The sequence below is a fragment of the Ursus arctos genome, unplaced genomic scaffold (assembly GCF_023065955.2).
Source record: "Ursus arctos isolate Adak ecotype North America unplaced genomic scaffold, UrsArc2.0 scaffold_3, whole genome shotgun sequence".
In the NCBI taxonomy this organism is placed as follows: Eukaryota; Metazoa; Chordata; class Mammalia; order Carnivora; family Ursidae; genus Ursus; species Ursus arctos.
In genome coordinates, this window is record NW_026622985.1 from 29,301,844 (window position 1) to 29,318,586 (window position 16,743).

General features: G+C 41.6%; 1 protein-coding gene across 3 annotated transcripts in view; it reads right to left on the reverse strand.

The window, feature by feature from the left end:
• The window catches only part of ABCB1 (ATP binding cassette subfamily B member 1), a 96,897-nt gene that overhangs the window by 23,982 nt on the left and 56,172 nt on the right, over positions 1-16,743 (reverse strand). For all 3 annotated transcript variants that reach the window (XM_026504913.4, XM_026504905.4, XM_044386258.3), the window contains 6 exons: positions 14,666-14,827; positions 13,678-13,854; positions 12,613-12,759; positions 10,214-10,321; positions 7,135-7,212; positions 4,010-4,093 (listed from right to left, as the gene is read on the reverse strand). In XM_026504913.4, coding sequence (XP_026360698.2) covers positions 4,010-4,093; positions 7,135-7,212; positions 10,214-10,321; positions 12,613-12,759; positions 13,678-13,854; positions 14,666-14,827 — 756 coding nt within the window. The remainder of the gene's footprint in view (positions 1-4,009; positions 4,094-7,134; positions 7,213-10,213; positions 10,322-12,612; positions 12,760-13,677; positions 13,855-14,665; positions 14,828-16,743) is intronic.

The window sequence follows — 16,743 nt, forward strand, 5'->3', positions numbered from 1 at the left end:
TGGAAAAAAAAAAAAGCCTATTTCCTGAGCCTCTTTCTGAAATTAGAAACATTTATAACTTCATCTTCCCTTCAACCACCTTCTCCTGGGGAAAAAAAAAAATCTTAAATACATAGTGGCTTTTGATCTCTACATGGCTCTCATTTGCTTTTTTCTCCTGCAGAATCCTACTCCTATTACCAAAATAAAACTTAACAGCTCACCATTTCATAAGCAAATATTGAGATATATTTTCTCCTGATTTCTTTCTAGTAGAATTATGCTACTGACTCAAAAATACATCCGAGAACATGTTTCACTGACAGCGAAGTTAAATATGAAGAAAATTTAACCTAGATAAACATTATCACTAACTATATACACACAAATGAGTTAGCCCTGCCTTCGGTGGAATGATTTTTGACAATACTGCTTACCTTGGGTATTTTTAGATATAAAAAAATAATTTCACCACTTCCCACAGTGGAATACACACACACAAAGAGAATATATACACGTAAGTGTATATATGTATATGCATGTATATAGGTGTGTGTATGTATACATATTTACACACCTACACACATCTGCCCCATTATAAGCAGGTTAGCTGGTAGCATTAAGTGGATAGGACTGTCTTGTCTTGGCCAATTTGTGCTAGCAGCTACATTGGAATTTTCTGCTTCTGATGGCGCTCACAGACCTACTTGCTATCTCTTCCCTGGTTCTTCTTGATTAGCTGCTGTTTGAAGCTCTGGAGAGCAGTTCTAACCCGGTGGCTCACACAGGGGTGTGCAGGCTAGAGGGGCCGTGAGAGCATGAGTTTGAAGAAGCAAATGAAAAGCAGCCGGTCCACACCAGCAGGCAATCAGGGGCCACCGGAGCCCCTGTGAGTGGCTGAGGAGTTCACAAACAACAGTAGAGGGACGGGGCTGGCCACCAATCTTACAGATACAGGAAAGGATCGTGGCTTAGGACAGGCCATAACCCCGGAGGAATTTCAGAGAAGGACCGCCAGCACACAATGCCCACATTGCCCCTGCTCAGGGTTCTGCCACCCGGGGCTAAGTCAGCATTTCCTCTAGGTTGTGTCCTCCACACCAAATGGGATATGGGACATGTGTGTCCACATGAGCACATGCAGCCAGGTCTCATACTAAAGCGATGGCAGCAGAGGTTAACTAGGGAAAACTGGATTTCAGATATTACACACAATTTGTCCACACTGATCATGATCTCCGAGAACGGCTCTTGAAGGGAGGGAGCAAAATGGATTGATCCCAAGCTCACTGACTGATTCTCCTGCCAATTTAAATAAAAAAATAGGGGCGCCTGGGTGGCACAGCGGTTAAGCGTCTGCCTTCGGCTCAGGGCGTGATCCCGGCGTTATGGGATCGAGCCCCACATCAGGCTCCTCCGCTATGAGCCTGCTTCTTCCTCTCCCACTCCCCCTGCTTGTGTTCCCTCTCTCGCTGGCTGTCTCTATCTCTGTCAAATAAATAAATAAAATCTTAAAAAAAAAAAAAAAATAGAGACTGATGCTTTATGTCTTCTATCTACCGCCCACTTCTCTCCTCCATTTCCCAAAAAGTCCTTTCACGATGTATCTAATTGTGTTCGTCCTCTTTTCTCCTGTCTCTTGATCCCACTCCCAACAGGCTTAGCTCCCACCACACCCTTGAAATAGTTCCTGTCAGAACCATCAGCACCTGTAGCATAGTAAGATGTTCGGTTACTTTGCAAGCTCATCAGCAGTATCTGATATCCTAGATTGCTCCTCCTGAAAATGCTCTGTGTTGTTTCTAGGACACTGCTCTCCTCCCTCTCTGGTTGCTCTTTCCCAGTCCTCTTTGTGGGTCCATCCTCATAGCTTTGACCTCAGGGCCTAGGACTTGCCATGCTCTCTATCTGCATATGCTTCCTTGGCTATCTTAGTCTCCTGGTTTACAAGCTACCAATGCACTGAAAAAAATCTCCAAATGTTTATTTCTAGACCAGACTTCCGTGCTCAGCTCTAGACTTGCACATCTAATCTGTCTTCTTGGTATCTCCACTTGGACATCTCATTGGACATCTCAAATGTACCATGTTCCAGAGAGAACTCTCAACTCTCCCTCAAATCTTTTCTTTCAACAGGCTCCCAGTTCATTAAGAAGCAACCTAATTTTTTAAGTGATGCAGGTCAAAAATTGTGGAGACAGTCTACATCCCCATTCTCTTATACCCCACATATAACCAACAAATTCTGTTCGCTGTACCTTCAGACTGTGTCTAGAATCTGATTACTTTTTGTCACCTTCACGATGACCCCTCCCCCCAGTCTAAAACATTATCATCCCTCCCCTGATTTATGGCAATAGAGTCCCTGACTCCATCCTTGCTCCCTTCAGCCTAGTCATATGGCAGCCTTTAAAACTTTCAGATCCCATCACACCTGTGTTCAAAACCTTACAATCGTTTCCCATCTGTTTCCAGATATAATGCTGCTCACAATTCTTATGACTCTTCCTTTCAGTCACTTGACTCCAGCCACACTATCCTCTTTACTGTTTTGGAACAGTTACGGAAATGCTCCAGCCTCAGGGCCTTGGCACTTGCTGATCCTTCTGTTTAGAACACTCCTCTCTATGCATTTACAGGGCTAGTACCTTTCCCTCATTCAGGCCTCTTGCATAAACCACCGTATCTCTGAGGCCTTCCTCACCTGACAACCAGAAAGGCCCTCCCTATACATGTTGCTGTTATTTTTTTCCCGTAGCACTTAGTGACGATCTGACCTATGGTGTAGACACCATAAGGCCAGGGTTGTTGTCTGCTTTAGGAAGTTCAAAGTTATTTCAAGCAGTGCATATTTGGCCCTGTTAGGTTTTATAAACTTGATCTAAACCTCAATGTTTGTTGATCTGTTTGCTTTTAAGCAAAGAAATCTGTATTAAAACAATTCTCAAGATTTATATTGTAATTTAAAACTCTGTGTGCTTCCACATTCATAACCTAATTTATTCTTAAGCCCCATGTATTCAACAGAAGAAACTTTAATATAGAGCTATCTTATAGAAAGACTAGAAGATAAAGATTAATAAGGTTCAACAGAGGGAAAGACATGGCAGAGATCACATGCTTTATTTTCAAATCCTACATTATCTTATGGATTTTTGCTATCGACAGTTGTAGTTGTAGAGGTAATGGTCACTCTCTCTGCAAATCAAAACCTCCCGGTTCAACAGTTTGTAGTTAGAGAAATTAAAGAGAGTCATGCAGTAGTAAAATTTGGACTTTATAATCTGATCAAGTTGTTCCTTCTACCACTGCTTTAATTTTTTAATGAGCTTCTCATTTTTTTCAACCTGTTTTTATTTTTAGTTTTAGTTTTATTATTGTTATTTTTTTTTTTGAGAGAGAGAGCACATACATGCAAGCAGGGTGGGCAGGGAAGGACCGAGGGAGAGGGAGAGAGAGAATCTTAAGCAGGTTCCACGTCTGCCCAGTGAGGAGCCTGATGTGGGGCTTGATCTCATGACTCTGAGATCATGACCTGAGCCGAAATCAAGAGTCTGATACTTAACCGACTGAGTCACCCAAGTGCCCCTCAACCTGTTTTTAGAGTTTTCTTCCCTCTCTTCTAAACTGCAGTGCTCCTAAACGTTCATACAGAAACTACACACATTCTTTTTTTCAGTAGCAATGACAGTTTTGTGTTGATTAGCTGAACCCAAAACAGACTGATCCTGCGTGATATGCTAACAAATACTTCCTTTTCTAAATAATTATCCTTCCATGTTAGTAGCATCCTGTTAGTAGCATGACTAACTAGTAAATAACAAAAGAATGCTTGTAAATTATATATACACTATACAGTATACAATGTTTAAATAGTTAACATTTTTGCTCTGAGGCACATGATTTATTGTGCTAAATATATATCCAATATTTTGATGATAATGAGAACACCTATAATGGGAAAATTAATTTCATGCTGAGATCCAAAATGGCCAATTAAGACCAAAATGAGCAGAAAGGAGGCACATACCCCTTTAACTTGAGCAGCATCATTGGCAAGCCTGGTTGTCAATGCTCCGGTGGTATTTTTAGGGTCATCAAACCAGCTCACATCCTGTGGCACAGAAAATGATTTTATTATCTTAAAGCTCTATTTAGGAGATCCTTGGCTCCGAAGGCAAGGACAGGGTCAGGCTGGTTATCACTTACATCCCTTGCAGTTAGCACTCAGAATTTGACATTCAATAGACAAGAAAGGGACTTAATAGACAAACACATAAATAATTTCATTTGTCAAAATAATTTTTTGAGTGCCTACTACTTAGACATCCATTTTATTTATTTTTTAAAGATTTCATTTATTTATTTGACAGAGAGACAGTGAGAGAGGGAACACAAGCAGGGGGAGTGAGAGAGGGAGAAGGAGGCCTCCCGCCCAGCAGGGAGCCTGAAGCGGAGCTTGATCTCAGGACCCTGGGATCAGGGCCTGAGCCAAAGGCAGGTGCCCCTACTTAGACATCCAAATAGAGAGGCTGAATAGGCAGTTTAGATAATGTAGTTCAGGGCAGAAAAAATGAATTGGGTTTAAAAAAAATCAACAAAAGAAATCTAGATTAAAATTTAAGATTAACATAAAATAGGATTTTTTGGTAAAGCCATTTACCTTTTATTTTTCATTTTTTAAATTTAATTTTATTTAAAATCAATTAATTAACATATCGTGTATTAGTTTCAGAAGTAGAGTTCAGTGATTCATCAGTCATATGTAATACCCAGTGCTCATTACATCACGTTTTCTCCTTAATGTCAATCACCCAGTTACCTCTCTCCTCCAACAAACCCTCAGTTTGTTTCTTATAGTTAAGAGTCTCTCATGGTTTGCCTCCCTCTCTGATTTCCTCTTATTTTCCCTCTCCTTCCCCATGATCTGGTCTTATGTCTTAAATTCCACATATAAGTGAATGATATGATAATTGGGTTTCTCTGATTGACTTATTTCACTTAGCATTATACCCTCTGTTCCATCCATGTCTTTGCAAATGGCAAGATTTCATTTTTTTGATGGTTGAGTAATATTCCATATATATATAAATACGCACACCACATCTTCTTTATCCGGATAATTCATCTGTTGATGGACATCTGGGCTCTTTCCATAGTTTGGTTATTGTGAACATTACTGCTATGAACATTGGGGTGCAGGTGCCCCTTCAGATCACTATGTTAGTATCTTTTGGGTAAATACCCAGTAGTGCAATTGCTGGGTCATAGAGTAGCTCTATTTTTTTTTTTAAGATGACTTTTTTTTTAAGATGTTATTTATTTATTTGACAGAGAGAGAGACAGCGAGAGAGGGAACACAAGCAGGGGGAGTGGGAGAGGGAGAAGCAGGCTTCCCGCTGAGCAGGGAGCCTGATGTGGGGCTCGATCCCAGGACCCTGGGATCATGACCTGAGCCAAAGGCAGATGCTTAATGACTGAGCCACGCAGGTGCCTGGTAGCTCTATTTTTAACTTTTTGAGGAACCTCCACACTGTTTTCCAGAGTGGCTGCACCAGCTTGCATTCCCACCAACAATGTAAGAGGGTTCCCCTTTCTCCACATCCTCACCAACATTTGTTGTTTCCTGACTTAATTTTAGCCATTCTAACTGGTGTGAGGTGGTATCTCATTGTGGTTTTGATTTGTATTTCCTTGATGCCGAGTGATGTGGAGCATTTTTTCATGTGTCTGTTGGCCATTTGTCCATTTAACTTTTTAAATATGTAAGTACTGAAAATATTGTGAGTTTGAAGTACGAATTTATATCCACAATAACTATGGTCCTGTTACCTGTACTGGTGATTTGCACTTAAAGCAATATGTATCATTTTTTCCCCCAAATATTTAAGAAAATAGTGTTACAAGTTATGGCATGTATCACTTTGCTTTTTAAAATTGCTTTGTTTAAGTGCCTCTACCACTGGCACATAACTCCCTTGAAGACAGGGACTGTTGAGGTTTGAATGCCTGACAATACTGCATATTATGGCTCTGAAGCAGAAGGTCCTTAATATGTATTTGCCAGACTTAGTAATTTATGGAAAGGGCATTACACAAACCATCAGCTCTGCTTCCAAAGTATAATGGACCCAGGAGTCGGCCTGGGGGCTGGGAGGGTAATGGGGCATTTGGCTCTGGACCAAGATCAGCCTCGATCCTAAATGGAATCTCAGTTATAAATACGGTTTCACTCAAAGTCCTAGGACAGGGTCCCCATCAAATAGTGCTCTGTTACTCATTCAAGTCAGTCCTGGCTCTGTGAGTTACTGGCTAGCAATTCCCACAAATATGCTTTTTTTTTTAAAGTCATGGTGGCACAGGTGGGAAAGGCTGGAGGAACCGAAGACAGCCAAGAAAATGTGAATGTCATCTAGAAACCCTAACACGGCAAACCGATGCTTCTCAGCTAGGCTTCCAGCACTCCTGGCGCGTCCCAGGCGTCCCTCTGGAGCCTCATTTTATTCACTGGCGAGTGACCAGTGATTTTACAAGGAAGAATTATAAAATCACATACAAAATGTTAGGGGCTGTAAAAGAAACTTTCTCTTTGAACTGGGCTGCTTTGGGTGACATTCCCAGAAGCTCCCTCCCCCTTCCCCTAAGAAAACATTCACATCTGCCTGTTAGGGTTTTGAAGGTTTGAAATGGAAGAGGCATTCCAGCCGCTTGTTACACTACTGGCATCAGTTACTGTATCGATCTAACTGCAGCAAAGAACCTGGGCAGTGCGGATACATTCTGATTTGTGGAAACACAGGTTTCAGGTGGCATCTCTTAGTGGGAAGAAACATAAATGTCTTGGGTGTCCCAGGGGAAAGAAGGAAAGAAAGAGAGAAAAGGGATGAGGGGTGCTGCCTCCTCCACCTCCAGCTGCCACGACAAAGGCTGGGGCTGAACCTGCTCTGGGGACTGTCAGGGGCGATCCTATCCCTCGTCCTGCCCACAGTGGACAGACAGCAGGGCTCTGAGCCAGAGCTGGGGGGTCCAATCACATCTGTGAGGGGAGACGGAGGGAAGAGCACCACAGAGGCTGAGTAACCTGACCACACTGGCACTGCACGGGCGCGAGGAGGGAGCTCCGCACAGCCCAGGTGCAGTCCTCAACACACATACCTGTCTCAGCATCGACCTGAAAACCATGTATCGGAGGCGCTTGGTGAGGATCTCCCCGGCTTTGCCAAACGTGAAGCCCTGTGAATGTGAACACGCCACAAGGAAGGAGACTTGTCAGAGCCCCAGCCACTGATTATACAGAAGAGGGAGGCCGGATTGGTCACTGCTGAGAGGACACGAGGTCAGAAAGCCCAACGTCAGGCTGGGCTGTGTTTCGGTCACTGGGTACCATGGTGCATAGCCACACTGGCAGCGCGGCCAGGATAGCCCCGTTTTGAAATCATCATTGCCATTCCCCCGTTCCTGGCAGGCTGATCAGGATTTATTAGTCAATGTGTTTCTTCGTCTCTACTCCTATGCCTGCTTATTTCTCTCAGTGAGCCAGGGTCTATCACCCAGGAAGTTCAAGTTGTTTCCAAGGCAGGGGCACTGGAAGCAGGGCGGGTCTGTTACATATCATCCAAACCACTTTGGATGGGACACTTTGAGAATGCCAAAGGGATACTGCTAAGATATATATCAGGACCTGAAGTGTCATCTGGGGAAACAGAAATATCCAGCCACCCCAGCAATAAAGGATGCAGAGAACAAAGACACCAAATTCCTAGTTTCCAAGTTAAAAAAAGCCAAAGTCTAGGAGCAAAATAGGCCAGGGAAGAAGGCTGACCAAGAGAGAATTTTCTGCTCTGCCCCTTCCCTTCCCCCAAGGATCTAACTTTTTGTTTCTGGGAGGAGAGAGGAGTTACTCCAGGAAATAAAGAGTCCGAAGTGAGTGTGCTATCATGGGGGGTCACATATGCGGAAGAAGGGTAACAGAAACCTCATCCCAATGGGTTTGGGGATACAGGACTAGGGAGAAGCAGTGCTCCTCATCTTTCTGGAGCTCCAGGAAGTGGCAGCCTACGGATAAGGCCCACCACACAATGGCGTGGGGAAAGCAGAGAGGAAATGGCCCATGGTGCATCAGAAGAGGAGAGGCCCTAATAACAGCCCAATTCCCTGCAGAATCAAAGATATGGAAAGGGCAGTTATATCTCTTTTGTGCCCCCAACTAGTGTGTGGACATTACTGAGAGAGAGAAGAAACACAGGCAAAGAGCACAAGTGAAGAAAGAGCCAATTCTTCTGAATGGGTCTGATAAAGGGGGACAGCCAGGTGGGACCATGTAACTGAAGGCCGCAGGCCCTACCAGGTGCCAGCATGAAGCCGGCAGGTACATTATGTCCACAGACCATCCCCCTGCACCCCTCTGCCAACAGACACTGATCCAGGAGAAGGAGGAAAGGGAGAAATCCTAGATTCCCTGAATTAAAGCCTGAAATTACTAAAGCAATTTAATTTACTTAGAAATGGCCAGATTAAGGTTTCTGTACCAGACTGAATGAAATGGGAAATATCTTGCTCACTACAGGAATTGCTGTTATTTTTGTTGAGACCTAGCTGTTGTTGAGTGCTTATTCTGACACCATACTTTATATAAAGTACATCAATACGTATACATATAGGTATATATGTACACAGAGGACAACCTTTTTAGTGATGGAAGAATGTCATTCTTACGACAACTGTATAATCACCACTTTACAAAAGAACTGAGGTTTAGTTGCCAGAGGACCCAATTATAAGGTGGCAGAGGTGAACCTGAATCTGGGTCTATGAGAATCCTGACAAGAATGGGAACCCAGAGCCTGAGATTTTATTACCCACGGAGCTCCCTCCTTTTGTTTCTAAATGAGGGGTCGGCCATTCTAACGTTGTTGGCCACTCTGCCATCTCTACAGTTTTGAGATCCTGTAATTTAGAGCCTTTGTTTCCACTCGGTTTTACCAGGCAAGTCAGGCTCCTATCTCCCCGAGCATCACCATGTTACAAAGGTACTGCTTTCGCTGCCTTTGCCAAACCAATTCAAATCTCCCTCGCCTGTGGGGACATGACCGCCCAGGGCAGCAGAGGGCTCCGGGCATGCGCAGTCACACGGTGCTGCTCCGCAGCCTGGCTCCGAGGTTCCGCCGGGCTCCGCCAGACAGCTGCCCGGCCGCGTGCTCCAATGCTCCTCTCCAGTGATGGAGAGGGCCCGTGACACAGGTCACATTATTTATTTTATTCATCAAGAGGAAGGTACTAATGTCCCTATTTCACAGATGAGGAATTTGAGGCTTAAATTATTTATTTGCCCAAAACCGCAAAATTAGGAACTGATGCAAATCACACTCAAACCAAAGTCTAACACCAAAACCAACGCTGCCTGACCTTACTAAACTTTTATAGCGCTTAACTTCTTTGCAGTTCTGTTCCAGCCAAACGGTGTGCAGCTGTAAAATATGACTCTTCACAAAAGGGTCTACAGTTTAAGGCTGTGAGACTGACATTCTTCCATTATTGAGAAAGGTTCTTTCTCCTTTAGCAAAAGGTGAATGATAAACTCTTCAAACATTTTTTAAATCAGTGTGATGTGCTTATCGGGTTTTCAGGACATACTAAGACATTTTGAGTATTTAAACTCACTGACAGTACTTATATCCAAACTTAAGCCCAGGGTTCCCCTGAATTCCATTTTTGAGTCCCCAGCTTTCATTTCTAGTCATCATATTAGATCAAACACCCACTTCCCTCTGATTTCATTAATATTTCATTTGGGGGAGATGACGGAGAGAAGGTAAGCAAGTGCTCCAGTGGAAGCAAAACATCTTTGTTTTAAAATATTTTTACTTTTAAAATTTTATGTAAGTATGTATGTATTTTTGAGAGAGAGAGAGAAAGAGAGACAAAGAGAGTGTGTGTGTGAGTGGGGTGAAGGGGCAGAGGCAAAGGGAGAGAGGGAGAATCAAGCAGGTTCCATGCCCAGCACAGAACCAGACTTGGGGCTTGATCCCATAACCCTGAGCTAAAATCAAGAGTCAGATGCTTCACTGACTGAGCCACTCAAGTGCCCCAAAATATTTTTGTTTTAAATATGTCAAAGAAAGTTGGTTGCTAATAGTCCAGCTAATAGAGCAAATTACATAAATGTCTAGAAATTTCCCCAGCTGAATAACAATGCATTCCCCAAAATGAATAAAGTGAAAATGCAGACACTTACCTGGAGGAAAAATGTAATAAAAGAAATAATTCCAAGGACTAGAAACAATAAAGAAAACATATTACTATTCTGTCGTTTTGTTTCAGGATCCCCATCTCTCGTAAAAATCTGTTGAGAAAATATTGAAAGGTTTTCAGTTTAAAGACTAAGGACGTCATTCTGGGTCTGACCCATTTTCCATCAAGCACAATATTTGGGGGTCAAGATAGGCATAGTATGACGGAAGTCAGGGCTGGTTTCCCTAAAGCCAAACCTAAAGGTGTGCGAACTTTACCTTCCTTAAGGGCCAAGAATGGGTCTATTGTTCCTAAAGGGACCCAATACTTTTTCTGCGTACACTCCTTCTTGGAGTAATGAGTGCCACGAGGCCACACCAGCTATGTAAAATAGAAATGAGAATGAATACGGTTCCCCTTTGGTGGGAAACTACATTGTATGGCAATTTGTTATTTTACAATTTGGACACATCAAGCTGGAGACAAATCTGCCGATGCTGCTTTGGTAAACCAGAGAGAGGTAGTCATTCACTCAGCCCAGGCCCTCTGTAAGAAGGGAGCCTCCTTGAGCCATCTCCTTTTGTAGGACGGCCTGTTAGAAAGCCAGCTGACCTGGCACCACACGTGGAGACCTTTCCAGAGATGGTAAAAAGGCTAACAGGATGTCTTGGGCTTAGAGAACACAGAAAATAACTACTTCACAGGGAGAGAAAACAACTCCCTTCACAGTGGGCCAAATTTGTCTTATAACAGAACTACATTCCTAACCCAACCCAGTAAACTTTATCCTCTATACAGGGGGGGAAAAAAGCCCTTTGGAGGAGATAAAATTCATTTTTCTTGGTTATTCCACCCAAAAATAGCTAACAATCAGTGAGCTCTTATTCTGTGATAGATACTATTCTATACAAATTCATGTATACCATTCCTTTTATCCTCACAATCACCTCCTAACATTCATTATCATCACCAGTTTACACAGAGGCACAGAGAGGTTAATTAACTCGTTCAAAGTAACACAGCCTGCAAGTGATGACCCCAAGATTTAAACCCAGGCAATCTAACTCAGAGCCCAAAACCTTAAACCCTGTGTTACAAACCTTCAATGAGGCAGAAGACTGGTTGCCTAACCAATATCTAGGAGTCAGTGTGCTAACCCTGAGTCACTTGCTTCCAGACTTACTGTTCCATGAGGAACGAAGAAAATATAAAATCCTTAGGTTGAGTTTTTGCAACACACAGCCAAACCCATTCCTGACTAGTCCACTCCCAATTTTTTTTTTCTGATGATGCCACTGTCCACTTCACTGCCTGTACAACAAATGCTAGACCAGTAATCAGTTCCCTGTGGACCACCAGCCAAATGTTTATACGAAGCTTTAATGGAATAGTGCCATGTTCATTTGTTTCTGCACTATGGGCACTTCAACACTACAGCAGTAGAGCTAAGTACTTGCAACAGAGACCAGATGGCGCTCAAAATCTAAACTGTTTACTCTCTTACCCTTCATAGAAAAAGTCTGCTAACCCCTGTCCTAGAACATATGCTCCATGCTATCAGACACTTTATCTCCTTCTTGGCATTTTCTTTTCTTTTCTTTTTTTTTTAACCACCTGAAACAGTATGTGGCACACAGCAGTCACTGCAAACATAGTTCTTGAATGAATACACTGAACATACGAATACCAAAGAGAAATCAGTTAGCCAGGCATGGGGAGACCTGCCTATTAATGTATTTTTTGGTACATCAAAAGTTAACGTTTGGCCTCTTCCATGGAGCAAGCAACTTCTTTCTCCATAATGTTTTCAGCTGTTATGGCAAGGGTACCCTCAACGTGATATTCAAACATCTACCGCGAAACAGAGAGCATTCCTGCCTTGGTGGTAGCTTTACTGATAAAAATGCCATCATTGAAAGCAGGTACGATCAACACATGTCAACCTTTCAGAATCTGTTCCTTTTTGTTTCCATCTTAAAAAGTGGGATGGGCGTCCCCCAGAGGCAGCATGCCAGACCTGCTCACATCCCAACAAGTGTGTATGTCACACAACAGCTCTGGCTCAAGCCAGTCTGGCAAACACACCATGAACCCTCTCTGAACGCCAGTGATAGGACTTCTCATACGTTTACTCAGAGCCCAGTGACAGCAGAGACTCTCATCAGGTCAGGTTCATGGACTATTTCAGGAACCTGGGCCCTAAGAGAACAACTAACTGCAAGGACAAAGGAAGATTGAAAAATTAGCTTTCCTATCCCAAACCAGACTTACACCTTCAAGTTGCTGAGTTTCATATGAAGGTACAATATTTTTTGTGGCTTATGTATACAGCTACAAATAGAAACAGCTCAGTCTTTACTCAGGACTCACAGGTAAATCCAAAAAATGAACATAAACACTTACCCCTATAATCCTTGAAAATATGACTGAAAATGCTGGTTGCAGGCCTCCATTTATAATAGCACAAAATATACCAACCACGAAATAAGGCCATTCAGTTATATTCAGCTTCAGAATCCTCCAGAAGGAAACTGGAGGTACATTTTCATCCTGGAAAGCAAAATATTACAACAGGCTAGTTAGAAAAAGAACTGATACTTTTTATCAATTTAATGATGCACAGTCCTTCAATATGTACCAAAATTTTTAAAAAATATTTCATTTATATATTTATTTGAGAGAGAGAGAACACAAGCAGGAGCAGAGGGAGAGGGAGAAGCAGACTCCCTTGCTGAGCAGAAAGCCCAGTGTGGGGCTCGATCCCAGGACCCTGGGATCATGACCTGAGCTGAAGGCAGAAGCCTAACTGACTGAGCCACCCAGGCACCCCTGTACCAAAATTTCTAAATGAAGATATCTTATTCCTGTTTTCTTATGAACTGATGGCTATTTAATTTTTTAAAAAGTGCTGACAGATTCTATTATATTGCTCCTATATATTTTAAGAAATAAATGATGTTTTCACAAACATTTAACACTTACCAGACATTTAGAAAATTTACAAGTAGGGATAAAAGAACAGAAATGTCCCCATTAGAATCTCTTTATAATATAGAGGTGCCTGGGTGGCTCAGTCAGTTAAGCATCCAACTCTTGATTTCAGCTCAGGTCATGATCTCAGGGTCTTGAGATCAAGCCCTGTGTCAGGCTCTGTGCTCAGCAGGGAGTCTCTTCTCCCTCTCCCTCTGTCTTCCCCCTTCCCCCACCCCTACCTTTCATGCACTCACTCTCAAAGGAATAAATAAGTCTCTTAAAAAAAGAATATCTTTACATTATAAATTCTAATTCTAAAATTGTCTTATAAATTCTCATTCATAAATTTCTGAGCCTAAAATGTTGAGATTTTGGTTTGTGGAACGTTTTGGGAATAGGACAGGAGAATTCTGGATAACTTTTGCTCCTACTCCTGCCACCCCAATGCTAGCCCAGAGGGAGGGCTGAAGGCATAACTCTACATCCTCTCCGTACCAAGTCCTCTTTTGTACCAAGCTTTCTGTCCTGGCCTTGTGGGGCATGTATACTCTTGCGGGTTGATCTTCTTCTTATTAAACTGGATCCTGAATCCTTTGGAGACATTTCCAAGGCATCAATTTCACTTTTGGATTCACCAGTTCCATTTTCTAATTCAATTTCATTTCCACTTGTCTAAAATAAACAAGAAATAAGCATAAGCAGGTTAGGCTCAGAAAACAAGTGAAAATTAATTGCCAAACATCAGCTATCAAGGAAAGTGGTAATTTACATCATTGTAGGAAAGGATAAAGTTAAACTGCTACTGGGGGAGTAGTGTGTAAATGTGTGATCTATTTGAAAATTAAAATCACTGAAGGGGGACTGCCGCTGAATATACTGAAATAACATGACATCTTTTCCTTGTATCTTACCTTGTCATCTCCTTTTTGTGGGTGTTTGGGGCTCAATAATATTTGCTTTGGGCTAGTGCTATCGATGGAAATATGGTGCACACCATTCTGTGACCCACGTCTGTCATTTAAAATTTTCTCAGTAGCCATGTTAAAAAATGCGAGAGATAAATCCATTTTTACTCTGCATTTTATTTAACCTAATGTATCCAAGATATTAGCATTTCAACATGTAATCATTGTCAAAACTTAGTGAGATAGTTTGCATTCTTCTTTTGTACCACGTCTTTGGAATCTGGAATACATTTTCAATTCAGAGTAATTGCCACTGAAGTGTTCAAGAGCCACATGAGACTAGTGGCTATTACAGTGGATAGATTACCTTTAAACCTTTTTAAAGTTTTAATTTTCTCTAATTACCCTTCTTTATTTTCCCTCTTTTTAAATGGGAAGAAAAACCTGGTCTGAATTCCCCAAGTATTTTTCTTGCCTATCAAGATTATCAAGTCAAGTAATGTTTATTTGTAGTTCTAAATACACAAAATCAGTTTGTCCCTAAATTACTGCATGAAAACTCTAGAGCTGGACTATACCTGCATTGTGACAAGCTTGAAGTAAATGCCTTTCTCTCTCATGAGTTCATCATGACTTCCTTTCTCCACAATGACTCCATCATCAAAGCCAGCGATGACATCAGCATTACGAACTGTAGACAAACGATGAGCTATCACAATGGTGGTCCGGCCTTTCCTGGCCTAAAGAGAGAAAAATGAGGTTTTTGAATACATGAACGATTACAGGCAAAAATTCATTCAATTTATATTTATTGAATGCCAATGCCTTGGATATTATAAAAACCATCTAAGCTATATCGGCTTTAATAAATATATAGTCAATTGATAACAGTTTAAAATAATGTTTTATTATAATAAATATTAACACAAATATGATAGTCACATATCAATATTAGGTAAGCTTCTGAGAATTTTACTTAACCTCTATCAGCCCAAGTTTACAATAATAATCAGGGGCTTATACGAAGTAAAAAATGCTGCAGTCCAAGCCCTGGCCAATCAGAGCAGACCCAGGCCAGTGTGTGGTATTAGTACAGACTAGACAGCACTGGTCTGGGGACGCCTAGCATCCCATCTCACAGAACTTCTGGATGATTAAGATGGGCAATCAGTGTGAGGCAGCAAAGTCCAGTCTTCAGTGCCACATTGATCTGAACTCAAATCGTAGCTCTGACATTTACGAATTCCACAATTTTATCCAAATCTTTTACCCTGTGTGAAGCTCAGTTTATTCACATATAAAATGGAGATAATATTAGTACTCTATTCTTCAAGTAGTTGTGATGACCAAATAATATAATGTACACAAAGCATTGTGATATATATACAGTAAGTATCTAATAAATGTTACTTATTCCTAGGTAGAAGCATTACAGAAAAACTGAAGAGCTATGCAAATGTTTTTAAATGCCCAGTGTCATTTTTGTTTAATATGAAACAGAAGTTAACAGAGTTAATATGGAACCAGAACTTGTCTAAGATTTCTTTCACCTCTGTAACTTTCCCCAAGGCTTATGACTTTTGTGACTTTGTATCTCTCTCCAGGAACTAGCAATAAAATCCTCAAACTAACAACAAGAGGTATTAGGATCAATATAAAAAAGACAAGTGGAAAACTCTGACGGGAAAAAGCAATACATGTAGAAAAATTAGGTGGTAGCAACTAGAAGGTAGAGAAGATAATGGATCAATTCTTCAGGTGTTTTTAAGAAAAGGGGGCATGTGGAATTCTCCCTCCAAAATTTACATTCTAAAGGAAAAGTACTTTTTTAATAGTTAATGTATTTTTGGGGGGTGGAGAAGAGGGGAAGGGCAGAGGGAGAGGGAGAGAGAATCTTAAGTATACTCCATGCCCAGTGCAGAGCCCTACACGAGGCTCAATCTCACGATTCCGAGATTGTGACCAGAGCTGAAATCAAGAGTCAGACGCTCAACCAACTGAGCCACCCAGGTGTTCCTCAAGGAAAAGTATTTTTAATGCAAAAGTATTTTTTAAATCATTTTAATTTATAATTTAATACATACTTTCATTATAGAATAATAAGAAAAACACAGACGTAAAATTACAGATAACCAAAGTGAAAGGGGAAATAGCAGCCACTATCCCACCTACCTCTATTTTGGTTCACTCAATTTTTAGTAACTTGCTTTTCCCTCCTATTGAACACATTGACAGGATGTTTAAAGGAACATCCAGTAGTGTTGTTTTGTTATTAGAGAAGGGGAGAGCTGGAACAAATATGAGTTCATCTTTGAATTCTACTGTGAGAATTCAACTTTGAATTCTACTTTGAATTCTACTCCTAGGAGAGGAAGATGGTGGTGGAGTAGGAAGACCCTAGGTTCACCTTTTCCCACAAACACAGCTAGATAACTGTCATATCATCCTAGATATCCCAGAAATCAACCTAAAGACTGACAGAACAAACTCCACAACTAAGGAGAGAGAAGAGGCCCCATTAAGAAGGTCGGAAGTGAGGAGATGTGACTTAGGGGGAAACAGATCACAAGTGCTGCAGTGAAGAGGGAGTAATGGTTGCAGAAAAAGGCATGTGCGCATGTGAGAGAGATGGTGGGGGGCGGAGAGGAACACACAG